Source organism: Arvicanthis niloticus, chromosome 16 (genome assembly GCF_011762505.2).
Source record: "Arvicanthis niloticus isolate mArvNil1 chromosome 16, mArvNil1.pat.X, whole genome shotgun sequence".
NCBI lineage: Eukaryota > Metazoa > Chordata > Mammalia > Rodentia > Muridae > Arvicanthis > Arvicanthis niloticus.
Window position 1 is genome coordinate 64,498,710 of NC_047673.1, and position 27,514 is coordinate 64,526,223.

Here is a 27,514-nt window from a genome sequence, read left to right on the forward strand (position 1 = left end):
ATATCGACCAACAAGACCCCCTTCTCCAAACTCCCAGAGACTAAACCAAAATCCTGGAGGATAAGTAGATCTGTTTGCTCTTACTGTACTTTCTAAGTAAAAAGAAGGAAAGATCCTTTCTTCTATGTCTTCTAACCCAAGGCTTGTTTGTGGGAGTCTATTTGAGAGGAAGTGCGGAAGATAGAAAGCATATTTGGCTTTGCTTTATTAACTGTTGATTAGATTTCTAGCAAAAGATCTCTGTTCAAATGGAGATGACTCTGGTGTCAAGTTCAACACAAGGAGAATACCCGCTTTTGATTAGCCTGCTGAAATAATGTTGTCTGGGACAATGGTTCCATTTTAAAGGCACCTGCTTATATTCTAACTGCCTCCCTTCCCGCCCCTGCCCAGATTTTGTCGAGTAACTGTTTCATGCTATTTTCTGGTTTTTGTTTTTAAAGCTATAATTATAGATGAAGTTCAGGAAATAACTAGACAGAAGACTGACCAATGCTACCTCTTAAGCAAACTTATTCTTCTCTAACAAGGTTACACCGCTTCTTCTTCTTTTCTTTTAATGGTGGCACTATTTCTTGTCTTGATACAATGATTCAGTTGTTTTTATTCTTATATTCACTCTGGACTATTTTAACTGTTGGAAAGCACTGTTCTATATTATAACAGGAGGATATAAGTACTTGCTTCCATGGGGTGAATGTCATGGTGGAGTATATTATTTAGTTTTCATTATTATAAAAAAAGGACCTGATAAAATCAAATTAAAGGATTGAAAAAACTATTTTGGTTCATGATTTCAAAGGTTTCTACTTTTGCTAACTTGGTTCCATGATTTTGGATCTGTGGTGAGGCAGAGCATTGTGGGTAGGTAAAGACAGATCCATGGTGAATCGGGGCATTTTAACAACTGGAAAGTAGAGAAAAGTGATAGATAGGATCCTTTAAGGGATGATCAAAGTGATCGCTCTACCTTATCTTCTAAAGTTCTCTCAGTAACATTGCCAGCTTGAAGTCAAAGCCTTGAAAATATAAGTCTTTGGGGAAACTTCTGGCTTCAAAAAGATAAGATGGAGTAATAGATAAGTAGTAAAAAAGGTGACGGATGCAGTATAGGGTGTGAGGACCTGTCCTATAGAACATGAAAGGGCTGGGAGTCAGGTAGTTCTGGGGCTGTGTGAGGACACAATTATGACAGAGTACACAGGGAGGTATGAACAAAATTCTCAGAGGAGGGACCAAGCAATTAAGAAAGGATGACATTGCAGATATCAGGAAGCTGGAGACAACAGCCCCTGTGACCTATGAGCTTCTGTTAAAGGGTGGAAGGGTGGATATTTCATCTTAGAAGATGACCATGAAGGCAGGAGCACAGTGGCAAAGGTGGGTGTTTACAGGGAAGAGAATCTTAGGCAGATGACACAAGCCCGGAGAGCCTGGAGGCGGTGATGCTTATCTGGGTACAAAGGAAATGCAACTTCAAATGTGTTATGCTCTTCAAACTCTGTATAATATTCTTTGTATCACCATTGAGTGCATCAATTATGACACTGACTGACAGCGACTGCTCTATGCTATTTGCAATGTCTAATATACACAGCTGTCCCAAATAGATAAAAGACAAACTCCTGCATTCATCTTACCAAGGGATGGGCTGCACCTCCCAGACATGCAGAGAGCATGGACGAAAGTCTTTATGTTTATATTCCTAAATTTTCACATCAGCTTCACTTAGAAGACACTGCCCTGTAGCTTAAACAGCAGCAGCAGCAGCAGCAACAGCAGCAACAACAACAACTACAACAACAACAATAACAACAACAAGTGAAGCTCTAGGCTTGTTTATCCTAATAGATTTCTAGTAAGACGAATTTGTCATCCCATAGGATCGCCAATGGCTAGGAAGATTGAAGGCAAACAATCCCTTAAGAATCCATTTTTACTCCTGCCTCTTGGTGGCAGTATTTGTCATCTCTCACTAAAATCAGAACTGAATTTGTCAGTAAAGTCTTTACAATCCTGTGCTTCAGGACTGAGGGTGTCCTACTATATATGACCTTTCACTAAGTGAATGATACAGTTGAAAACTTCAAGCAGGGACATTTGGGGAGAAATAAAGAACAACTGAGAAAAATCATTAAGACTGGCATGTAGAACAGAGCATAGATGTTCTCCTATTTGAAAATAGCCAACAACCCAAGTGTCATCATGTGTTTATGAAAAGCAGTCATATTCTCATGTTGTGCTAATTAAACTGGAAAAAAGAGTGAATATTTTTGCTAAATACTGTGAAAGATATAAATCTAGCAGAAGTTTTAGCTTTTAACTGAGGAAATGGGAAGTTTTGTTCTTTAAGGTATTGACTGTCTGCTTCCTTTCCAATCCAGAACCTCAATCCTCTATTTTGGAAAGCCCGAAAAAATGCTCAAACGGTGTCCAGCAGGTAAGAGGACATTATTAGGTCAGCAAATCCTGGTTTCTGTTGTTCACCTTAAAACAGTGACAGAATTGTGATTGACATTCCTCTTTGCACAGGTGGCTGGGCTGCCCTGGTATTAGCTCACAGGGGAATCCACTGAGGTGAAGGGAAATGTTTGTTTCCAGTCACAGTGTGCAATTCAATTTAGCCTACCAGTAGAACCGCGTAGTAGCTTTGAAGATCCATATTATTCTATTTTAAACCAGAGGGTTGGTGCCAGCATTTACTGTCTGCAGTGAACCTCCAGGCCACCTCAGGAAATATTTGTGCTGTGATGTGTCTGAGCACATCCCAGGGGTACTCTTTATCACACAGCCTGGCTGATATCTAGTAAGCTACCTTTCCATCATGCTGTGTTTGGGAACAAGGCCTCTGTGCACGGTTGGCAATGACTGTGTTATTGAGCAATTGCAACTCTTAAATTTAAGCAAGGATGGGATATTTGTTGGTATATTTTTAGAGCCTTTTATCTATCACTACCTATATCTGTAGTCCCAGTCCCACGGAGGCAGAGACAGATAGAACCTGGAAACTCACTGGCATAGACAAATTGGTGAGTTCTAGCTTCCGTGAGAGACCTGAAAAGGGGAGAGAGTAATTAAGAAAGACATCTGATGTTGACTTATAGCCCCTATATGCATGCACCTGCACACATGCTCTACGAGTGTGCGATTCACATACACCCAGAAATAAATAATTGAAAATGTCCACAAAAGAAACATCTTATAGAGCATTGACTGTGGATAGCAGTGACTTTTTTGGGTGTATAAGGAATCATGGAACTTATTTATAACTATTCCCAACTCTGCTTTTAAGAATGGTTTCATACTGCACGAGAACACAAGCTTGTCTACATTGTATGCTAACAGAAATGAGATGCATTCTGTTCTAGGGAGTCTGGCTTATGAAAGAGGAGAGAAAACTCACTTAAACTCTAAACCCACCTTGGTTTCTGGGTAATGTGTATTGGCATATGTAGATTCTATAGGACACGGTGTTCTCCCATCTGAACTCAAGAATGGCTGACATTTGAGAAATCTTCAAAGTGAAGATGGAACTCTGTCTTAAAATAAGTTTGTGGTTCCGTTAAAGTTCTGCTCCTCCTGGAAGCGAGATGGGGCTGTGAGGTTAGCTCAGAACTGAGCAATCTCCAGGTTCTCTACAAAATACCAGCTAGAGGAGCTATTGCTGTTTTTATCTATTCAGAGTTAAATCTCTTCTTGAGGACAGAGTAGTAATAGCTTTCCTAGCTTAGTGTTTGTTGTTAGGGGGTTTTTTGGTCTGAGGAGAGACCTGTATTGACCTGGGTGCATTAGGAAGGCCTGGTGGGCTCAGCCTGTGGTTATTTAATTAGTTTCAATAACTCATTTAAGGTGAACCAGAGAAAGACAGCTAAAATGATGGAAACAGAATAGCAAACTTGGCAGTGGCAAACAAACAAACTCTCCCATTGGAGCTGGAGATACACATGAGAATATATAAGGACATTTGCTGTTCTTTGCAGAGGACCTAGGCTGAGCACTTAGGTACTTATTCTTTGACCTATGTAGTCCTTGCAATAATACTTTCAATATATACCATGTTTTCCCTTTTACTGATGAAATGATATTTGGAGGTGCTAAAAGCATCTCCCATAAAGCTACAAGAACTATAGCATGTAAGCTGAGAGCTCAGGTGACTATTTTGTATCATCTCATTGCAAAACCACTGGATGAATGAAAGGAGAAGCTCATTGTAAAAGTTATTCTATTGTTTTTAAACTATACCTTTTATGAGAGTCGGATGTCCATAATAGGCAGAGAAGTCTATTATTTCACTTTGTCTCTAACTTTTGAAGTTTTACTATAACTTTGATGTGTTAAGTTGTATTTATTAATAGTGAGAACTTAAAACATTTTTGTGGATGAAACCCTTTGCAGTTTGCAACTTGGTCACTAGAGGGCAGCTCTGCACCTCTGTAAATTACCAGGACAGCAGGAAAGAACCACTTCTGGTCAGTTGTGTGTGGGTGATATTCAGAAGTGTTTGCTAGCCCATCCTGTGTTGCTACATTATTCTGTGACTAGAAGAGGGAATATTCAGGGCTGTTTATCCAGGCCTGTTACCTTCCTCACGTGTGTTCAGGTACCTGCCCTAGCATCCCACATCCCTAGAAACAGCACACCACCACTTAGGCTCTTTTGCAGTGTGAGCATTTGTATACTGGTACTTAAGGAAAATGATGATGCTAAAATAGAACATTTCACCTTTAACAAATACGGTGTGGTATTTAAGCTACAATGTAAATAGGAAACCCTTTTACATCCTGTAGCACAGAAACAGATAAACATAAATCATTTTCTCTAAAAACACATATTTGTGTGTGAGCACCCACATGTGTGCAAGCATTGACAGAGGCCAGAAGAGGTCATTGCATTTCCTGGAGTTAGAGTTACAGGTGCTTGTATGCTGTGTGAGGTTGGGGCTGGGAACTGAACTCTCGAACTCTGAAGGAACAGCATGGTAAGCACTGTACCACTGAGCCTCGCCTTCCCAGTTTTACCTTTTTTTTTTTCCTTTTGAAATTCTAAACAGAACTTTTATTTTGTACCATTTTCCTAAACCTCTTAACTGCTTTTAATGTAAATATGCAATTTGAATAAAATAATTTTTGAAAACTCTAGCACTTGGTAAAATTGATAATATCAGCCAATTAAAAATTGGATTCCTACCAGTTAATATTTGTTAATTATGACTTCATAAGATTTGTATTTAGAAACAGTACCAGCAATGAATGAATGACTACAATAAAACCAGGGTAAGAAAAATGGGTCTAAAGACGAGGAGAACTAATTCAGAAAGTGTGGGCCAGTTATCCTTCAGGCCCAGCTCAGTTTGTGATTGTTTTAGGTGCTCAGTAAACATGTTAGCAGTGTTTAAATAGCGTGTCCCAGGAGGGGCAGGTAGTAAGGAAGAACAGAAGCACAGATGCTCCCTGTCAGAGATGCAGACACAAAACTGGAAACCTTGGAGAGAGAATTTAGCATACCACATACCAGGAAAGACACAATTTTTCTGGAAAGAACATTTTTGTTTTATGGACACTCCAAGGGGATCAGTGTAGGGTATTTTAACATTAGAAAAAGGAGGAGATACTCATCAGGTTTTTGCCATTTTTGGCCGAGTCTGACTCTGTACCACTGTTTAGCCTGCAACTCACTATGTAGATCAGGCTGGCCTCAGACCTGTAAAGATCCATTTACGGCTGCCTCTCAAGTGATTAAAGGTGTATATCCCCCCTGCCGAGCTCTTGTGTATTGGTTTTAAAAATTGAGAAGCAGTCAACATCTGGGAAGCAGTTAGAATGTGCATTTAGGGTTTGGAGAAAGAAATGGATGCCACACAGTGTCTTCTTTTCCTCCAGAGTGGCGAGGGCTTAGGGCTACACTGGAGCCAAGAGCTTTGCTCTGTTGAGATTTAGATGGTGTAAGATCAGTGTGTGCCATGCAACATTGATGTGGGAGACAGGGCACAAAGTGAAGGAAGCTAATCTGATGGAATAGTAAGCAAGGAGAATGCTTTGCTAATTAAAGGATGCTCCTCCCACGATTAAACATCTCCCAATCTGCTGTGTACTAGAACACTTATAGGAGACAGAAAAACAAAAGTAAAGACTTTTGTACGGTAATATAAGATATACCCCTTCATGTAAACATGTCTACTGATGTTGTCTTTGTTTGGGTCCTGTTTAGGCCGCCATGTTGATGAGACCATGTGACTGTAGCTTTGCTGATATTTCGAAGAGATGAATTCTCACAGCAAATTTCCAGTTCCTCTAGCTTTCGTGTCTCCCTGCTAAGACTGCTGAGCATTAGCTGCCGGAGTTGTGTTACAGATGTATCAGTTGTTGCTCAGCATCCCTAAGTCGCTGGTCCTCTGCGTTTGATTGGTTGTGGTTTTCTGTAACGATTTCCATCTGCTCTGAGATGTTTCCTGGATGATGGGGAGACCTACACTTATCTGTGGGTATAAAAGGACAAATATTTAAAAGGTAGTTAGGGAATTATGCTGGTTTAATAAAGTGAGAGTTGCATTTCACTTTCAAAACAAAAGAATAATATACGTACATATATACGCATATATGTGTATGTATATATTTTAAAAAAGAATAAAAGTAAGTAGTCATTTCAGCTATAGGATAGTATCTTTTCCATATAGCTACAAACCAACTTACAAGGTATAGTGTAACTGCCAAAATAATTAATGTGTATGGTAGAGTATTGGAGTAATTAAAGGAATAAAGAGTTGTAGAGAGAGTATAAATTTAGAAAAATAGTTTCTGTGGAAGATAATTTCCTGATCTATTTAATTTGTACAAGTGCAAGAAGAAGAGCATTTCCGATAAAGAAGACTAGTAGAGTTGCAGAACTGCAAGTGAACTTGGCATTAGGGTGACTATTGTCCAGATGACCTGACAGGCAGCTTAACTTACTCTTTCTATGGAGACTTGACCTTTTCTGGTGGCCTATGGCCCAGTGCATGCAACTGGGCAATGATTGAGCCCAGACCCCATTGTTATCTGGATTATAGCCACAGTCCCCTTACTTCCCATCTTGCCCCCTTTTAATCTTTTCCTGCACGCTGCCCCAGAGTTATCTTTCTGAAAACACAAAATTGTTTACCCCTGATATCTGCTTAGACTTATTCAAGAACTGTTCACTGTGTCTCTAAAAGGTTTCGGCTTGTGAGTTTGACATTCGGTTTCCCTCGTGACTTTGCTCTCTTGGCCTTATCTCTCACTGTCTTCTCTCCAGATTCAGCTTGGTCAGGGGAGAGACTCCACTCTCCTTCACGTCTTCCCTTGCATGTCTCTCATGTACCCTCAAGTGTCCTTTTATAAAATGGACGTGAGCATCCTTATTCCACTTCAGTTGTTCCATCTTGACTGCCTCTTACACACGGTGTGAAAAGCCTCATGCTCCAGAGCCCTTTGGAGTCCTTACACTGTAACTAACTACTGTGCCCATGCCTTCTGGTTGGAATCATTGGACTTATATACAGGGATTGAGCCCCATAAAGATAATACTGTCTGTACTTTCCTTTGTCTCCTCAGTATCTAACAGAGTGGCTGATTGATGGAGTCCAGAGAAATGTTTGATGACCGTGCTGATGAGATGGAGCAAAGGGCATGTCTTTGAGCAGTTGTAGAAAATTTACTCACAGAGGATGTGGGCTGTGGCACTGATGTCTTGAGCACAAATCCCAGTTTTTCTAGAATTAGCTGGAGAACAGTCAGAGTGAAGCAGAAGCAGATACTGATGAAGATGTGAGGAACAGTTTTTCGTCAGTGGCAATGACTCGAGTAGGGGGAAATTCCACTGGGAACCGAAGTCAACTTAGAATTGCACAGAGATGAATGAGTTTTTTAAAGGCAGGAAGGAAGAACAAGGGGGAGGGGATGAGACGAGGCTTGGGAAAGTCCAGGAGAGAACATGACAGCGGTGCTTCACTGCATATGAGAGCTTAGGTTTGTCCTATCTGCTCGCTGGCAATGACAGAAGCTGGGATTCCATCCCTGTTTTACAGTTCAAGAGATGGTGCCTTATCTTTAGCTGCTCCTGAAACAGATAAGAGATTTTGGCAATCTTGCATTTTCTCACACAGTCACGCTAAGGGAGAGCATAGAGTCAGTCTAAGGATGTGGCCTTGAGAAACCTTTGTGTTTGCTCAAGTGTTTTTAAAACAAGGCTGAAGCCTCATAGGAACCTGATTTCAGTTTGGTTGAGAGACAATCTTTGTTTGACCTTGTCTTATTTTGTTTCCTGATGCTTTAGAAAACTGAAAGTCATGAAATGGGTAGTTTGTAGAAGCCAGATATTTATTTAGTTCACAGGGATGGAGGCTAGAATGTACAAGGGTGTAGCTCTTCCATGTCTCCTTGGCCTTCTCAGTCATGACAGCAGGGAGTAGCAGTACATGGTAAGGGGGAGCTGAAACTGCCAGACTAGACTTCTCTTCATTTCATAAAGCCACTAATGCACTGCACTCTGGTGACAAGAGCCAGTCTTATTTAACCACCAAAGCATCACCTCCAAGTGCCATCCACTACTTGGGGTATTTTAAAAAATGCTTTGGGGATAACATTTTTTTATGCATGATTTGTGTGGGTACATTTTGTAACCATAATAGACCTTAAGTCAAACTGCTAAAGAAATGTTAGCTATTGAAGTGAGTATAGCAGGTATGAGTCTCCTCAGGGAAGATATGTTATTCCATGACTTAGTTTCCTATCTATAAAATGGGCTTATAAATCGTTCTTCCTTGAGGAGCTCTGAGGGATTTAAGTGTATTTGTCTGTGAAAGATCTGAAGAACTTAAGGCATGTAGTCAACACTCAGATTGTTAGGTAATATCACAGCAGAGTGATAGTCTCTATGGTGACTTTATTCTTAGTCAATATTGAGGATCAAACTCAGGGTCTTTTCTGTACCTGCTATGCCAATGTTGTACCATTGAACTCATTATTCATAGATTCTGTATTTGTGAACTCACCTACTGGCTAAAGTTGATTGCAGTGTTTACATTTCTTTGGTGTTTTTGGTCATTTGCAAACCTGTCCAATGTAGTTAAAAATCATGCTCTGTGAAGTATGTACTTTCCTAGGTAAATTTGAACAGAGAGAAGTCTGTAAACAAGTATCCTTTGTGTGGTCTATAAAATGACTCACCTTGCACACATTTCTGTGGTATTTTCTTGGTGATTTCTCTGCTCAAAATGGCTTTACACTTAATGTTAAAATGCTGTTGGTGTTTCTAAGTGTCAGAAGGCCTTGATGGACCTAGTAAAAAGACTACATTCTAGTCAAGCTTTGTTCTAGTAAAAGTTCAAGTGGTAGTGTTCAGTGTTAGTGAATCAACAGCAGGTCTTAAATAAGACATTAAAAATAAAAGGTACACATGGATCACGTAATAAAATGTTACCCAAGGCTTGCAGGAATCTGGAATCCAATCTTGTATTTTCTTCAGGAGCAGTGCTTCAGCATTGAATAATTGAGGATTTTCAGAGACCTTGCTTATGATGAGTTTGAAGAACACAGGTTGAGTATATCTTATTTAATCCTCACAGTATTCCCTCTGCAGTGGGCCAGATGGGTAATGGGGTGTTAGTCACAGTTTAAAGGAGGATAGGCTTATGTCAGCTTGTGGTTTCAGGCTTTAGTCCATGGTTGTCTAGGCCCAGGCTTGGTGAAACAGAACACAAAGGAACAGTGCACAGTGCACTGTCCTCAACTCCGGAGCAAAGTGGCTCAACTCTGGGTGGACAGGTGATAAAACCTTACCAAACAGCCTGGGCTGGGGTATAAAACCGCCTCCAGAAACATGCAGCTAATGATATACTCCCTCCAAGCAGATGCAGTGTCCTGGTTAGGAGGTCATGCATGGATTAATCCTTTGATGAACTTGGCACCCTCATAATCCAATCCCTCTTCAATTGCCCTATGAATTGGAGACCACACCATCAACAGGTGACCCTTTCAGGAGGAGGGTGACTCATATCTTAACTATGACATGGGCTATGTTCATCATACAGATCATTAAAGACCTTATGAGCCTTGTAATAAATGAATGTGTTCTCAGCAAGCAGAGGCCAAAGTTTCAAATAAGGAAGTAAACTGCCTGGCCAAGGAAACTAGGATTGACAATAAGAGGCACAGTAGAGCCAGTCAGGAGTGCAGTTCTGGGTTGCTGAGAGTCTCAGCTGACTTAAATGATGCAGTAGAAATGATTACCAAGGAGGGGGTGTGGGCGTGGTAAATGTGCCAGGTGCAGATTAGTCTGAGAAACAATGGCATCAACTGAAGGCTGATTAGAAATGCAACTGCATTGCTAGCCCTAGAGATTCAGACAACAGGATGGGGGGTTTAACAAGCTCCTGGTGATTCTTGGGACTATTCATCATGAGAGAAATTGGTCAGCCATTAACAGGGGTTCAAAGCTCTTAGGGCATGCTAGTTGGTTTGAGGATAAGACACAATTTAGATTTAAGGCAAAAGGCAGGGGGATAAAATAGCAGCAAGAGCCAAGCAGATACAAGACAGGATTAAAGCAGGAAGAAGAAGGAACAACTGGAAGTAACCAGCAGAGAGGAGAGGCAGGGAATGAGAAAGTGATTGCTTGATTGTATATCACCAGCTAAGTTACCCAAAGATAAAATCCTGACCCCTGCTCCTACTGAAAAGAGAAACTAAACAATAGGAGCAAAAGCAGAGAAGCGTTAGAGAAAGAATGAGAAGGTGGAGCGCAACATTGTAGGAGGCAAGAGAGGAGAGCGTTCTATGAAGAACAACATGTGTAGGAGTCTTGAGTAATTGTCATAGCCAGGATTAAGGCCACAGTGTTTGATAAGAAGAGCATCAGCAGCATTGGGAGAGCAACTGTGTTAGCATGGCAGGGTTTAGGGAACTTTCCCCCACCAACTCGAGGTCTTAATCCATTGAGTTTGATTTTCTCTAGGATTTGCTGGCATTTGACAGCAGTTGGGTGTTAGTGTAAAGGAAGTAAGTGTTCAGGAGATGGCACCTTCCATCCACAGATCATGAGAGAGTCACACTCATTACAGTGCTTTTTTTTTTTTTTTCTGGTACTGTCTGGGTAAATGTAGAGGTGGGTAAACACTTTCCAACAGTTTGCTAGAGAATATTAACTCAGTAGCTGGACAGAAGTTCCAAAAGTATGAGAATGAGAGGAGCAGATTCTCTCCTTTTATTGATCTGATTCCATGTTACCTTGGCTCTTTCTCAAATATATTATTACTTCTACCAGAGTTCCTTATCAATGACTGCTATAGTCTTTGCATCAATCTATAGGTCATCTGTTATGCTACATAACAAGAAGATGGCCAGTTAGCCAGTTTTTATTTCTAACTTGTCTTCATCACATGTATGTCACATGTCTTATGTATGTATTATAGACTTTACCAGATTCATTTTGGATTAAGCACATTATAATTTTCAACAATTTAGAATTCATTTTATTATAAAGTTCGGAGGTTCTGGGGAGATGTGTCAGTGGAAGACCACTCCCTTGTAGCTTTACAGCACCCGCATTAAAAGCTGTGTGAGGCTGACTGTGTGCACCCATAACTCCAGTACTATGTGTAGGGTGCAGAGAGGTGATTTCTGGGACTTCATGACCACCAGGCTAGCTGAAAAAAAATGGTAATCTTCAAGTTCATTAAGAAACCTGTCTCAATGAATAATGCAGAGAATGCTAGATAAAGATGTCCAGTATCCAGCTCTGGACTCCATAGTGCCCCTCCCTCTCTCTTCCCTTCCTTTCCTCCCTTCTCTTCCTCCCGTGGCCTCCCGCTCTCTCCCTCCCCATAGATTTTGTTTGAACTCTGAGAAGCTCTTGTTTTCTGTAATGAGTTCCACTTTAAGAAACCCCTGAAAAGTTATTAATAGTTTCTCATATATCATATGTCCTAGTATTTTCCCCTTTCTTGAAATTTGCCCTAAAATTTGAAATTGGTTGCATTTTACTTTTTGTAAGTAATCATACTTGTTTAAATTTAGGATTTACTTTCTATGGGATTCTATGTAGCATACATTAAGTTATTGTAAATCTGGAATGTCATTGGCTTGTTCCAAAGCCTTATGTTTTTTTTTTTCTTGTAGAATTCAAAACATGACAGAGAAAATTTATATGGCTCACTGAAGAGTAAGCTTCCTCTTGTATAGATGTATGTAGTAGCCTCCTTTGTCAATAAAGAGGTGTTAAAATCAACAGAACTTGCAAATCTGAGTAAGGTAGACAATGCATTATGAGTCTCATATCATCATTTACAAAATCAATTTAGTATTAACTTACCAGTCGGTAGATTTTATATTGTAGGCTCTGAGAGGACCATGCTGTCACAACATAATAAAGCTTTTAAAATGTGCCCATTAGCTTCTCAGCAAAAACTTGCTTGAGTGTGTCTTGGCTTCTTTTGTGACAGTTGTAACCTTAATGTTACTGTTATGTGTTCTTTTTCTGGGAATCAAATAATCTTGCACTTGGGAACATGTTTTTGGCAAACATTTTATTCTTTCAATGGCATTTTGTATTTTGCGATATTCAAGTGTTCAAACAAGTTATAAGAACTGACCATCATCACCCACATTTAAGATTATACAGGAATAGAAAATTTTTTTTGGCTATGTGATTGCATAGAATTTTTGAGGCAAATAGGAGAACAGCATCTATTGCTCTCGATGATTTAGGGATTTGAAACAGTATTGTAAATGCAGATAATCTCAAAATTGGTAATGCGTAATTATATTGCTTTTTATATTGTTTAAAACAGGTTTTTCTGAATCTAAAAGGAGATAGCTATTATACAGATTCTTCATAAAATGAAACAACTATACTTTGGCCTTCTTTTAAAAGAGTGATGTAATTTTTATAGCTATTGCCATGAACATTGGATAAACTGTTGCATAATTCTAGAAATGCTGAGAGCACTTTTATAAAGGGTAGAAGTCTAAGATAACAAAGTGTATTACTCCAATGTCAAGTCCTTTGAGAATTGGATAGACATCTTCTAGTTGTAGCCTGAGAGATGGAAGATTAAGTTCCAGGCACTGGACACAGGGAACAGGCTCCTAACTTGAGGACTTTTTGTGGACCATGGAGTGCCTGGCAGTCTCTTAGAGATTAAATTGTGGCTTTGTCAGTGGGTGGGCTATGCAGATCTCCTCTTCCTGTGGGCTTGCGCATAGAATATTTGCTTACATAGCCAGAAGACAGCTAGACCTTTTTGTTGATAATGACCTATATTTACCATGTAAATTCCTTTAAAAAAGAACATAACCCATGGAGAAATCAACATTACTGTTGACAAGCAAAGCAGCCTTCCCTAAGAATACAACAGAAACTGTTGCCATGGTTGCTGTGAGTTAGTCCTCTGCAAGAGCCAGCCAGCCCTTGATAGATAACCCTGGATAAGGAAGGGCAGATAAGATTCTTTGATGACTCTTAACTTAGTTGAGAACTGAAAATCTTACATTTTGGCTTGAGAAGAGCTTAATTACTCTGCTTCCAAGATGGAAAAAAAAAGAAGATTGTAACTTCTCGTATTTCATGGATTGAGTTAAACATGGTCAAAACGGGAATTCAAATTCTGGAAAATTGTGGGTTTTTCTTTTCTTCTGAAGTAAAAATAATGTAAAAAGTAGGAAAATCTCTCCCATTTCATCTTTTCTTCCTTTTTCTTTGTCTATAAACTTACCTGTAAGAAAAAGTTCTGTAAAAGGATCTTATCACTTATCTTTGTAGTGTGATTATTAATATCTTCAAGAATTCCTTAACTCTGCTCCTTCCTGACACCATACAACTAGTTATGATCTTTATTATATATTTATTATTGAAATTTTATCATATCACTATTTCTTCTACCATTTCTTAATTCTACTTCTTACTGTGCCATACATTTGAAAATCTTTGAACCTTAAAGAATGTATATATTTCTATTTTATCAGTTCCTTATTTTCTCAACTATTTTTATTATTTAAGTGTATTATTTATCTCTTTATTTTAAAAAGTGAGTAAAATACATAAAAATACATATTAGTACATTGAATATGTATAGGTAGAACTAGTGTTACAACCATGTAATCTCAGCTACTCAAAGGCTGATGCAGGGGGATTACAAATTCAAAGGCTGTCTGGACTACAGAGGAAATTCAAAGTCAGTCTGGGAAACTTAGTGGAAACTACCTCAAAATTAAAATGAAAGACAAATCAGTGTAGCAGGGCTAATGGAATTGTGTGCATGAGGTCCTAGCTTCAGTACCCAGTACCACAAAATCAAGCAAACAAACAAACAAAGTAAATGAATAAATTTAATACTTAAAGTATTCAGCTCAGCCCTAAGTCCTTCCCCTTCCTCACAAAGCATCACTTACTATTTCCTGCTCTCTAGACTGTACTTGTAATACAACATTTAGAAGGTTTAGTTTATCAGTGATTTCATGATGTTTTAAGCCACACAATGTGAGGGGAAATAGCTAATCTCTTAGAAGTGGTAGCATCAGAAAAAGTGAAGATGGAATACTGTATCATAGGATCATATATTTACCCAAATGTTTTTACTACAACTATGTTTAATTATTTATTTAGCTTTCTCTATGATAAAACTTATTTTTTCTTCTCTCCTTCTATTCATTGCATGGCTCACACCTAAGACTTATGCATACTTGACAAATAATTTACTACTGAGCCATAGCCTCAGTCCCAGATAAGTCATTGATATGGTCATTTAGCTTTTAAATTTTACTCTTTTGGAAAAGAACCCAACTCATTTCCCCCACGCAACTTAATCTGAAAAGCTGATATCATTTCTACCAATTCGGCTTTGAAGCTGAACGAGTTGAGCACATGGGATTGCTGCTTGATAAGACGTTTTAATGGATAAATTGGAAAGTTTGAAGGATGTTCCTCTAAGCTGAAAATTTTAGCTTTTGAATCTTAATCGACCCAGAAATCTAAGATTTTTGAGGTGACAGTTACAAATTAAGAGTGCAAGTTGTACATTTCTTCCAGAGAATCTTCAAGTATTCAAATCCCCACTGTCAGTCACATTCAGAATGGCTCTTAGTGTTTTCTATTCCAAATCTCTCTGTGATATCATCTAACAGGTTAAATCTAGCTGCAAGGGAATCTCTAAGTGGCATTTTCTTCCTGTTTCTACAAACAGAAGTAAGCATTTAGTTGGGTGAGCCAATAATTGCAACATTATCTAGAGTGGATTCCACTCAAGAGATTGTCCTAAGCAGCTCAGTCCCAGTGTATGAGAACTGGCTCCAGGATGCTGTGGCACTGAAGGAGGCAGACAGCTCAATTTATTAGATACTTACAGAACTGTGGTCCTCACAGGCAGCACAAACACCAAATCCTCTTGATTAGAGGCAGAAGTAAAATTGTGTATATTGGTGAAGTCAAATCCAAGCAAGAGCACAACTGGTTTATTTCACACTAATATTAATGTCAGGGACATTCCTAGCATTAAAGCCCAGTCATAAACCTCCACATACTGCTCTAATATTCTTGTCTTTTACAGTGTGCTGGAAAACTATAAGGGAAGGCCAAAGAGGGTTATGTAAGAATAATCAGGATATTATAACCCAACATGGCTGCAGCCATGTCAAAGTGAATCTCTCCAGAAGACTTTGTCTGGTACCAGTTTTCTTGTGCAATATGATTCTTTTTAACCTCTTGCTGTCTGTCTATATAATTAAGAATTTTAAAATCTTCAAATATTCCCTGTTGCTGTTACTTTAACTCTTATTGTCACTAGCTTTGAGTGTGTTTGAGTAATGATCTGTGAATATGGGGACGTAAATCTTTGTTAGGATTGTTAATAGCTGTTAGAGTATGCAACCAGTATAATAAAATCATTTTCTTATTTCACTTTATTTTTCTAGATGCCCAGTAATTTTATTCTAGTTTCACTATATTTAAATTGATGATAAAAAATGAATTAAATTTGTTAATAGCATTTAAGGATTAAGTTTGGGAAATCTTTTCTGTAATTTTTTTTTAACTGAATTTCACTCAGCAATAAATCTAAATTGGCTCTTATTCGTTTCTTTATTTTATGTGTGGGGGGGCACATGGATGTCACTGTGTGCTTGTGAAAGGCAAAAGACAACTGTCAGCAGTAGGTTCCCTCCTTCTAGCATGTGGGTTCTGGAGATCAGACTCAGGTTGCTGGAATTGGTAATAAGTTGCCTTTACTTGTTAAGCCATCTCACTAGTTCCTCAAGGAAACTTTTAATAATCATTTGTAGAAAAGAATAAGAACTTGGATGAATATTTAGAAGCCACACTTACCAGCATGCCAGGAAAATGAGGATACTACACATTTGAGTAAACTGATGTGAAAAGAGAAAGCTGAACGGTCAAAGACTTGTTGAGATGAGTTTCGGGGTTAGTTTTCCAGTTTGGTTATGTTACTTATGTTTGTTAATGTTATAATTATAGCACAGAGGTTGGTACAATGGTCAAATGAGGAATAAAATAGGATAAGTTAGGGATGTCTTTTACCATGGACTACTTAGAAAATATATGACACCATTTGTATATGTTATGGTCTTTTGTGTGGATATTGTTGAAAAATGATGATGTAAGGAGTTGTGTGTGCCTAAGTTTATATAAATCATATGTGCCCTCAAAATTTGCCCATTTAAAATATCTATCTTTATCACTTTTGGAGAATCATCAGTGAATACTTTTTGAAATGCTTTGAGTAAAATATTAAAAGTAGAGGAAATGTGATAACAGGATTATAACATATATTCATAATGTATGTGCCCATGACTTTATGTGTCAATAGCCTATCACTTATCCTTATTGGAGACTCTGACTACTTCTAAAAGCCTTTAAACTTCAACAGTAACTTCCAGTCTCTGGGGATGTCCTAATAGCATGAACTTATAGTCAGGAAGGCAGACATTTATCTTGTAGAATGTTCTTCTCTGTTCTTGGGAATAAAATTATTCTAGATTTATTTCTGTCATTGTGATAAAAAAATATTACCAAAATCAGGTCATTGGAACTATTCTAGTTTTATTTTTGTGACTGTGATAAAACATTCTTACCAATATCAAGTCATCAGGGAAAAAAATAATATGTGTCTTATAATTCTGAGTTAAAGTCTATCATTAAGGAGAACTCAAGGTAGAAAGTTGGAGCAGCTAGTCAGGATGAATCCTCACCCAAGACCAGAGCATCCATTCATGTCTTTCTTCTCTGCTAGCTTTCTTTGCTTATCAACAGTTCAGGGCCCTGTCAGGGTGGGTACTTCCATCCTACATCAATGAAAGTAACCAAGACAACTACCCACAGACATGCCCATCAGCTAACTTGATTTAGGAACTTCCTCTTTAATACTCATTTTCCTAGGTGGTTCTAGGTTGTGATAAGTTGACATTTAAAACTAACCCTCAAAGTTGCCCATCCTCAGTGGCATTATATAAAAGTGAGACAAACAAGGATTTTAGGATCTAGTGAGAGTATGTCTGACCCACTTTAAAATCCGAGGGTAGAAAAGAGGGAGCACCCTGAAATTTCAGTAACTTCTTTCTGTGGCAGGATCTTTTTGGAGGCAGTCTAAGTATAACTTTGTGTAATTTTCCAATTCTTCTTTAGATATTTGTATTTTTCCACTATTTTACTAATTGTGACTGTCCTTGTCTCTCAGGAAGTTTTCGATATGAAGTCTGAAGGACAGACAACTGTAATTCAGCAACTGGAACAGACCATTGAGGATCTGCGGACAAAAATAGCTGAGCTAGAAAAACAATATCCGGCCCTAGACTTGGAGGGACCCAGAGGCCTTTCAGGACTTGAGAATGGATTGACAGCCTCTGCAGACATCAGCCTAGATGCTCTTGGATTGCATGGGAAGGTTGTACAGCCTCCAAGGACTCTTGAGGCAAAATCAATACAGACTTCCCCAACAGAAGAAGGTAGAATCCTGACATTGTCACTTCCAAAGTCACCACCAGAGGATCTTCCAGGGTCCCATGCAGCTGCAAGTGGAGACTCAGCCCTTCTAACCTCACCCTCTGGACCTCAGACAAAATTCTGTTCAGAGATTTCCCTGATTGTATCTCCAAGGAGAATATCAGTACAGTTGGATGCCCAAGCAGCCATGCAGAGTGCATCACAACTACCGCCACCTCCTCTCCTTGGATCTGATAGTCAGGGACAGTCCTTTCAACCTTCTCTTCATACTGAATTGGAAACCAGCCATGAACATTCTGTTTTCTCCTCCTTTGGAAACAACTATAACATCCCACCTGCACCACCTCTGCCTTGTACAGAGTCCTCCAGTTTCATACCTGGCCTGGGCACCGCAATTCCCCCACCTCCCTGTCTCTCTGACATAACAGTGCCTGCTCTGCCCAGTCCTACAGCCCCAGCCCTACAACTTACCAGTCTACAGGGATCAGAAATGCTGCCAGCCCCTCCCCCTCCTCCTCCTCTCCCTGGACTAGGAATACCCCCTCCTCCCCCTCCCCCTCCTCCTCCTCCTCTCCCTGGTGTGGGAATACCCCCTCCCCCCTCTCTCCCTGGAGTGGAAATACCCCCTCCTCCTCCTCTCCCTGGTGTGGGAATACCCCCTCCCCCCTCTCTCCCTGGAGTGGAAATACCCCCTCCTCCTCCCCTTCCTGGAGTGGGAATACCCCCTCCTCCTCCCCTTCCTGGAGTGGGAATACCCCCTCCTCCTCCTCTTCCTGGAGTGGAAATACCCCTACCCCCTCCACTTCCAGGAGTGGGAATACCTCCTCCCCCTCCTTTACCTGGAGTGGGCATACACCCTCCTCCTCCTCCTCCTCTTCCTGGAGTGGGAATACCCCCTCCTCCTCCTCCCCCTCCTCCTCCTCTTCCTGGAGTGGGAATACCCCCACCCCCTCCACTTCCAGGAGTGGGAATACCTCCTCCCCCTCCTTTACCTGGAGTGGGCATACCCCCTCCTCCTGCTCTACCTGGAGTTGCTATTCCTCCACCACCTCCTCTACCAGGTATGGGGGTTCCACCTCCAGCCCCACCTCCCCCTGGGGCAGGCATCCCCCCACCCCCACTTTTGCCTGGCTCAGGTCTTCCATCCTCCTCACAAGTTGGGAGTAGCACTTTACCAGCAGCACCTCAAGGGTGTGGATTTCTTTTTCCTCCATTGCCAACTGGGTTGTTTGGATTAGGGATGAATCAAGATAGAGAGGCTAGGAAGAAGCCAATCGAGCCTTGCCGGCCAATGAAGCCTCTCTATTGGACAAGAATTCAACTCCATAGTAAAAGGTAACCCAAACACAAGCTTAGACCTTCACTTTCTTTCCACCAAGAGACACTTACTGTAGAACTTTGTGGGGAAGTATAATTTAATGTATTATAAATACAACTATGTAAGATTTAACATCAGTGTTTCCTGAAGTAATTATTTAACCTTACAGATTTTTCTTTTGCTGTATCAAAGGTAGAAAAAAATGGCATATTTATATCTCTGTATGAGATTAAGTTATATCTATTTATAATGGGTTTTTTGTTTGTTTTAAGGTAAAGAGGCCTATTTTTCTTAGCGTACATGCTTTTGCCTGTAGTTGCAGGTCTTGACTGCTTCATATGCTCAAACCACCTGAAGCAAGACTAGTTTGTAAAAGGAGCCAGGGCAGAGAAGCAGGCATGTTTGTTGCACAATTAGCTTACACTCTTTGCTTTTGCTAATTAAATCCTTATTATCAACCAATTGCAAGAATGTAAATTGAAAACATAGGCAAACTGACTCTCCGGGATGAACTCTGCACCTTTAAAAGGCACAAACTTGCATTAGGATTCTGTCTTGTTCATAAAAAGTCTTTCTTGAGAAACACACCACATGAAACTGTAGCCAACCTATGTGTACAAAGTGACTTAATTTGAGAGTGCCCTGGGACATCTGGAGAAACAAGGCCAAGTCACACTGTCATGGGTGGGAATGACCATTGTGACGTGACACTTTTCCACCCAGTGTGTTCAGGTTTGTCCACATGCAGTCTTACCCCCAGTTTCTGAGACTGTGCTGGAAGGCTTGGTCATTAAATACAGGGGTAAAGGTGCGAAAATCACATGCTTTAAATGTCATTGGCTTTTTTTTTGGGGGGGGGGGGTTGAGACAGGGTTTCTCTGTGTAGCCCTGGCTGTCTTGGAACTCACTCTGTAGACCAGTCATTGGCTTTTTAAATTTTATTTTATTATAATTCCTTGATGTATTTGAACAAAGGAGCATGTGTTTAGGAACAGGTTCGTTGCAATTTTTGTATTGTTTTCTCTTTGCTAAATCTTTTCAGGAGAGGATACACTGTATATCCTGATCCCCCCTTACCAGTCTATTCTTGGTATGAGTGTCTTACCAGTTATATACGTCGATGCATTTTTTTTTTTAAGATTTATTTTATATGTGAGTGTTTTATCTGCATGTACATCTGCATGCCAGCAGAGGGCATTAGATCCCAATATAAATGGGTGTGAGCTATCCTGTGGCTGCTGGGAATTGAGCTCTGGACCTCTGGAAGAGTAGACAGGGAAGCATCTCTCCAGTCCCTGATGAATCATTTTAAACTCTAACCAAAGCCATTCTTTCTGGGTCCAGGATATGATGCTTTACTTCATTATTTAACTTTTTATAAATGACATTTACTTTTTCTTAGTGAGCCTGCAAATGACAGTGGGCAGATGGATGGCAATATACAGAGAGAGGGCATTGTTTTAGAAATATTTGCTTTTTATAAAGATTTTTATTTGCATGTATGTGTGTACAGCACGTGGGCACAGGTACTCTTGGATACTAGAAGAGGCTGTTAAATCTGCTGGAGATAGAGTGCCAGGTGGATGCAAGTTGCCTGATGTGGGTGCTAGAGACTGGGCTCAGATTATCTGGAAGAGCAAGATGAGTGTTTAAGTTCTGAGCCATTTCTCAAGCTGTTGAAATGTCCATACATTCATACATACATACACACATACATACATACATAATACATACATACACACATTTGTATGTACATGTATATGTATGTATGCATGCATTAATCTACCAATTAATTAATTTTTTGAGATAGGATCTTATAATCCAGCTCTGGCTAGGCCTAGAACTTGCTATGTAGCCTAAAATGACCTTAAACTCACAGTGATGGGATTAAAGGTGTTTACTACCTCACCTAGCCTTAGAGATACTTTTCTTTAACCCTTAATTAATGTGCTAGGCTAAGTCAAGTTGAGATGTAAGAAATCAAGCCTGCCTTGCCCATGCTGAGAGAGGCTTGCTTTGATGTTTTCATGAGGTGACTTCATAATGAAAAGTATCAGAAAATTGTGACTGAGCAAATGTCTTATTCATGTAGATACCATTTTAACGTTTTTATCAAGCTGGTAACACATTCTTTCTTCCCTTTTTTTTTTTAATTCAGTTCTCTTTCTCTCTTTTCTGTGTCCTCTTTGTTTTCACTCATCATGATGTAGGACTTTGCACAGGTCTTTATCGTTCTTTTGATTAATTTTAGAGACTCCAGCCCTTCACTTATTTGGGAAAAGATTGAAGAGCCATCCATAGACTATCATGAATTTGAGGAATTATTTTCTAAAACTGCAGTGAAGGAAAGAAAGAAACCTATTTCTGACACAATTTCAAAGACAAAGGCCAAGCAAGTAAGTATTTCTGTGCTTTCTGATTGTAGGGGTCTTCCAAGACAGTCTGAACTTTCATTAGAAAAGAAGCCTTGAAATGATTTATGATTGGTGTCTCTTTGGACCTTCCATGGATAGCAAGGAAGGGCTAGAAGTTTAGAAGAAGATAACTTTTTTTGTTTTTGTTTTTGTTTTGTTTTGTTTTTGTGTTGTTAAGTAAGATTGACCCAGGAAGAACAGGTAAAACTATTCAGAGAGACCGCCCTGAGTATTTTCCATTGGTTCATACATCCAGACCTTGCAAAATTGCTTATTTTTATTGTTCCTTTTCTTGATTCAAGTTCATTTGAGTGTTAATATCTGTGGAAAGAGACAAACAAGGAATACAATTTTGCCATTTTAGCGTAAATGGGTGCTGTTAAAACCCAGTTACATCTTTATACTGCACTTGAAATATGAAGGAAAGTCTTGTAACCTTCTAACATTTTTATTATTTCATGGGAGATCTTTTGATCTAACCTGTGACATGAATGAGAAAAAGAAAGAAAATAGGGTATCTGAAGAAACACATTTCTGAACATTTTGAAAGGGTACACCCATTGGACTTGGTCATAAAATGACACTCTAAATTTAGTCTCAGGATGTCATTCATCTAAATATGGCAAATCTTCACAAGAGTGAGCTGGAGATATTAGAAATTGCTAACGGTGCCTATTCTTCACCATGGAATGGAAGAATATCTATCTTTGTGTGGGGTGGGAAGCAAGACACTCTGGAAGAGGTCAGTCTTAGTGGGAAGAAATGAGGCCATGTCTCAGTATTCTTGCCCAATTCCAAAATCAGTGACAGCCAATGGGTTAGTTCCTAGATCTTCTGCATCTGACCTGGAAGTTGCAACAAGATGCATGGAACTGCATTGCTTCTGTTAATATTTCAGAGCAGACAACACCTCCACATTGGACATTGACAAATCCATCCATGGATGGATGGATTAGAATGGGACAGATTAACTCCTGGAATCCATAGCAGATTAGGTAGACAGGCTAGCACTAGACATCTTGTAAGGATAAAAACTTAGTCAATATGTTGATCTTTTACTCAATTTCAGAAACTATTATATTGCATTCTAGAAGCTTCTAGTAGCCGTTGATCAATATTAGTAAACATGACACTACCTTCATCTTTACCAACTATCAAAACTATGTATTGAATTAACTGATGAACTGAATGAGGAAGAAAGGCTTATAAATATGCCAAACTATTCTTATAGAGATTAAGATTTAGAAAAGCATTTGTTACAATAATCAGTCCAAGGTGATACCAAGGTAATGGAAGGATCCACATTTTCCCTAAGAAATACATATTGCTAATGACTCTTCACATGATATAGTTGTATAGAGGACTCTGAGGTTGGGTCATCTTACCTCTTCTCATGGACCATGCCAGAGACGGAAAGTGGTTCATGTAAAAATGGGGCAGAAAGTGCAGAATTTGGAGAGAGCTGCACAGCCAAACATTCACTTGAGTATAGTGTGGGAAGTCTCTTCTGCAGGGACTGAATACTCAGGTAAAGAAGTCATTGTCTCTTCATCTCCCATTACCAGAAGCCTCATTAAATGGATTCAGATGAGAAAGATAGCTCCTATGTTGGCTGTCATTGTAAGACTTTTGTATTTGATACAGTATTCAGTTTTTTGCTTACTGAAGTATAACTTGTATCTCATCAAATCTTCAAATTAAAGTTGTTGGCATGAGATAGCCTCTTTCCATATCAGCACTGCATCTATGTTGAATACCACTCCAGCAGAATTACCTCATTCTGTCAACAAGAGGTTTTGTAAACTCCCTCCCCCCGCATTGTGACTCCTGATAAGCTTTGCAGTGTCAACTTGGCCTGGTATTAGAACTAAGTTCAAGTCTACTTTTAAGGAGGTAAAAAATTTTTTTGTTTTGTGCTGGAAAATCTGCTTCGAAGGGATATATTATAGGGAGGAAAATAAAACCTAATTTTATTTCATTTGGATGCATTTGGAAGAAAAATGTTTTTATTCTATTTCTTTGAGAAATTCTGAATTTTGTTTAGGAAACTATATTCTCAGGATGTGTTCATGGACATTCTCTTTTATGGAAAATATATACTAGTGATATGTGCACACATTTTGCTGTCTCATGATTCATTTCCAGTAAAAATGAATAGCTTTTAATGCCAATGCTTTTATGGAGGTATTTCAAGAAATTCTTAGTGTATACAATGGAAAATGGAAGTTCTGCTTTGCTTTAAATATTTAAAAATCACAAAAAGATTTTCCTGTGATCTGTCTTCTTGCAAGGAAGGTTATGGTGAAAAGTATTGTTGTTTAACTGAGTCCCTGGGATATTTCCAGTGTCATAGTTTAGATGTTTCCAGTGTGATCTTAGAAGGTTCCTCTGCTTAGTGCACTGCCTTCTGGGATATTGAAAAAGAGAGTTATGCTCTGGATAGAACAGTGAGTCTTCTGTTGTATTTCTATATTCTCTTTGAAAAAAAAAAAAAAACCCTAAAGAGACAACAATTTGTATTTCACTCATGAAACACATATTCATCTTTATTGTCGCTATGCTTTTTCCTTATCTTTGTTTTGAAGTAATATGCATCAGGAAGTCAGCTGCAAAGTTGAGCGGACTTGATGAGAGGACAACCTGACAGGATTGCTGATGAATACATAAGTATGGCATGATGTCAAAATTGAATATTAATCTAACTCAAAAGAATAACAACCTTATCTCTTAAGAAATAGAAGCAAAACTAGAAACAACAACTCATTTGGTGCTTGTGTCTGACCTTCATAGTCTCTGGCCCAGTTTTAAAGAATCTTTTAGAGCCAGGAAACATTTAGCCTATTCTCTTCCCTCCTGTGTGGGTGATCACTATGAATATAAGCAATGACCCTGTTACCTCATGGGTTTTTTTTTTTTTATCATTAAATAAAGATTAAATTCAGAGCTTGTGATCATTAGCATGAGAGACTTTTATTCAGAAAGCTTTTGGTAATTAAAATACAATGTATCAAACCAGAAGCTTCTAGTCAATTGCATGTCCAGTGAAATCAAAAGGAAATATATATTTTTTGGGAAATGTGGGAAATAGTTGCTAGACAGCAGTGGATGCACAAACCACAAGTTACATTTGCCATGCATCCTTACTACTCTCAGAACTTCTCTTATCTCATTTAACAACCCCTCCTGGCCACACTTATGAGATGGATAGACATTGACTCCTGGTACAGAGAAGTGCTGCACGAGAAAGGTTTCCAAGATATTCCCAGCTTACTGAGGGCACAGTACAGTTCAATCTCTAGCCATTTTCCTCCAGAGTATTTGTTTTTCCTAATTAAGTGATAAATGTGAATATGAAATATCTTCTTTGAATATATATCGAATCTTCAACGATGAATTTGAAAAATGACTTTGTATTTATTCTGTATGTTAAATATTTAACGAACTGTAATTAGACTTATATAATTATATGCCGAAATACTTTGTGGGGGAAAAAGAAAACCTTTTTCACATTCTAACAGATTTTGAGAAGAAGTTCATAGACTATGATGCCATGAAATGTGACATTTTCTCAGTTAAATAAAAATATATTCAATTGATGGCTGTCATGGACATACAAAGTTCTGTAAGCAGTACAAAAAGGAAGATGATTTGTGTCATTTAAATAGTGAATAGAGGCAGATAGCCACTGTGCTTACAGTTAGGTGATGTGTTTTTTATTTACCCTACAACACATAACAGCCTCTCTCCAGTAAGCCATCAGCAGGTAGTATCTAATCCTAGGCAGACAGTAATAGAAGATGCTACCCACAATATAAATGTGCACACAGAGGGCAGTCTGGGTACTAAAAGAATCTGTGTGATTTTTCTACATATTGGCTGATATGTGAATAACCACACATTGTGATAAACCTTATCATGGATTTCTTCTATTTGCCGGGTTAAAATGTCTTCCCAGAGTCAGGGAGAAAGACTATTTAGGAAGGTTAAATATATCCTTTGTAGGATATATTTCAGCCTTTGGAAATGTGGTTAGAAAAAAAAACCAGAAAAATCTTGTTGTGATATGGAGAGGCAGTGAATGGGTTTGTTAAAATTCACGTGTAGTACAAGTGCGCCGAGGGGTTAGGTGACTGGTATTCTAGTCTGTCTTACCATTGTGCTTTATACCTAAACTAAGATTTTCATGTAAGAAACATTCATAGTAACAATGGGCAAAAGAACACCCACATCCACTGACCCATGTGGGAGTGCCTAACACAGGACCTCTGGGCAATGCGTCTCCAAATGGCAATTGCCTTTAAAATACTACTTCCTGCAGTGCTAAGGAATTTGGCAGATGTGCACACTCCATTTCTGAGCTGTCTAACACTAATATAACTATGAAAAGTATAAAAGGGCATCTAGTTCATCTTTGTGTCTCTGTTTCAGTTTGATTGACTTACTGTAAGCGTCTATTTTTTAGATTCAATTCAAGTTTCATTGTCATTGTTAATTGATAGATCACCTCAAGGGTGGTCTCAGTGATAACCTGAGCATTCGCAGATTGGTGTTTTAGTTACATTTGGTTACATTTGGCATATTGACTGAACAGCTAAAATAGTTTTGGAACACCAAATCTTTTACTGTGGCTATTTAGATTTGGGGAATCATAATATAAACACTTGTTACTTTGTGACTTTTACGATCCATTTTTATTTATGTGTTTGTATGTGTTTGTGTAGTATATGCTTTGTGTGTGTGTAAGTTCCACAGAGGCAAGAAGAGGGTGCCAGACCCCTTGGAGCAATAGGAAGTGATCCGAAGAGGGTGCCGTGCTGAGAACTAATGTCAGGTCCTTTGCAAAAGCGGCAGGCAGTCTTAGCCGCTGAGTCACTGCTGCAGTTTGTGGTACTTTATAACTTTTAACATGTGTTTTTAATATAATATATTCCAGCTGCAGGCCTTAGAATGTATTTACATAGGAAACCACATCAAAATACAAAGCTATAATTAGACAAACATAGGTTTTGTGGAATCTGGATTTGTTTTAGATGTTGAAAGATTTATTACTTTTTGAATATGCTGCTCCTATAGCTATGTGTACAGCATACCCAATCAATTCAACGAATTAAACAATAATAACCTATAGCTTTTGTTTTCTTTAGGCCAAAAAAAGGTTTATATACTTTTTAAGTAAATGGCTAAAATGAAAAATCAGCAGTGCAATAAAGAAGAAAGCACAATTAGCTAAGGATGGGTGAACTCGCTACATTTGACATTGGTAGATGATGTTTGATAAAGTCACCTTACTTATACAACCTTTAATCATGCTCAAGGGTCATTTTTTTCAGTTTATAACCACAATACTGTATATGGTATTATTACTGTGGCAGACTCGATATATAACAAACGGGCATTGAATTTTAATGGCTAATATATTCTGTTTATTCTTGTGGAGCACCCATGAGGATTAAAGAGTGTATACAATAGAGCAGCCATGCTAGGTGTCTGTGGCAGGTGATGAGAAATTTCTTTGTTTCTCCGCCGGTTTAGAGGAGAGTAATTGTTGCAGAGAGCCCTAGAATACACCAGGCTAGGATCTGTCCTTAGTCTTACTGGTAAACCTGGATGTTAACAGTGACAGAACAATTTTCACAATTGCATCTTTTTAAAATTTGACCCTAACAGCGCAGAGTCTCTCCATTTAATCAGGAAGTATAGCAAAGGGAAATTATATATATATATAATTATATATATATATATATATATATATATATATATATATATATATATATATATATATCAGAGAGGTGGCTCACCTCTGTGATCCCAGCACTTG

The 27,514-nt window shown here is 38.8% G+C and overlaps 1 protein-coding gene across 2 annotated transcripts in view; it reads left to right on the top strand.

Annotated features, from left to right (window-relative positions):
• Fmn2 (formin 2) overlaps nucleotides 1-27,514 on the top strand; it is a 343,084-nt gene that overhangs the window by 95,013 nt on the left and 220,557 nt on the right. For both annotated transcript variants that reach the window (XM_034520965.2, XM_076914541.1), the window contains exons 4-6: nucleotides 2,385-2,440; nucleotides 17,699-19,299; nucleotides 21,534-21,678. In XM_034520965.2, the coding sequence (XP_034376856.1) occupies nucleotides 2,385-2,440; nucleotides 17,699-19,299; nucleotides 21,534-21,678 (1,802 nt within the window). The remainder of the gene's footprint in view (nucleotides 1-2,384; nucleotides 2,441-17,698; nucleotides 19,300-21,533; nucleotides 21,679-27,514) is intronic.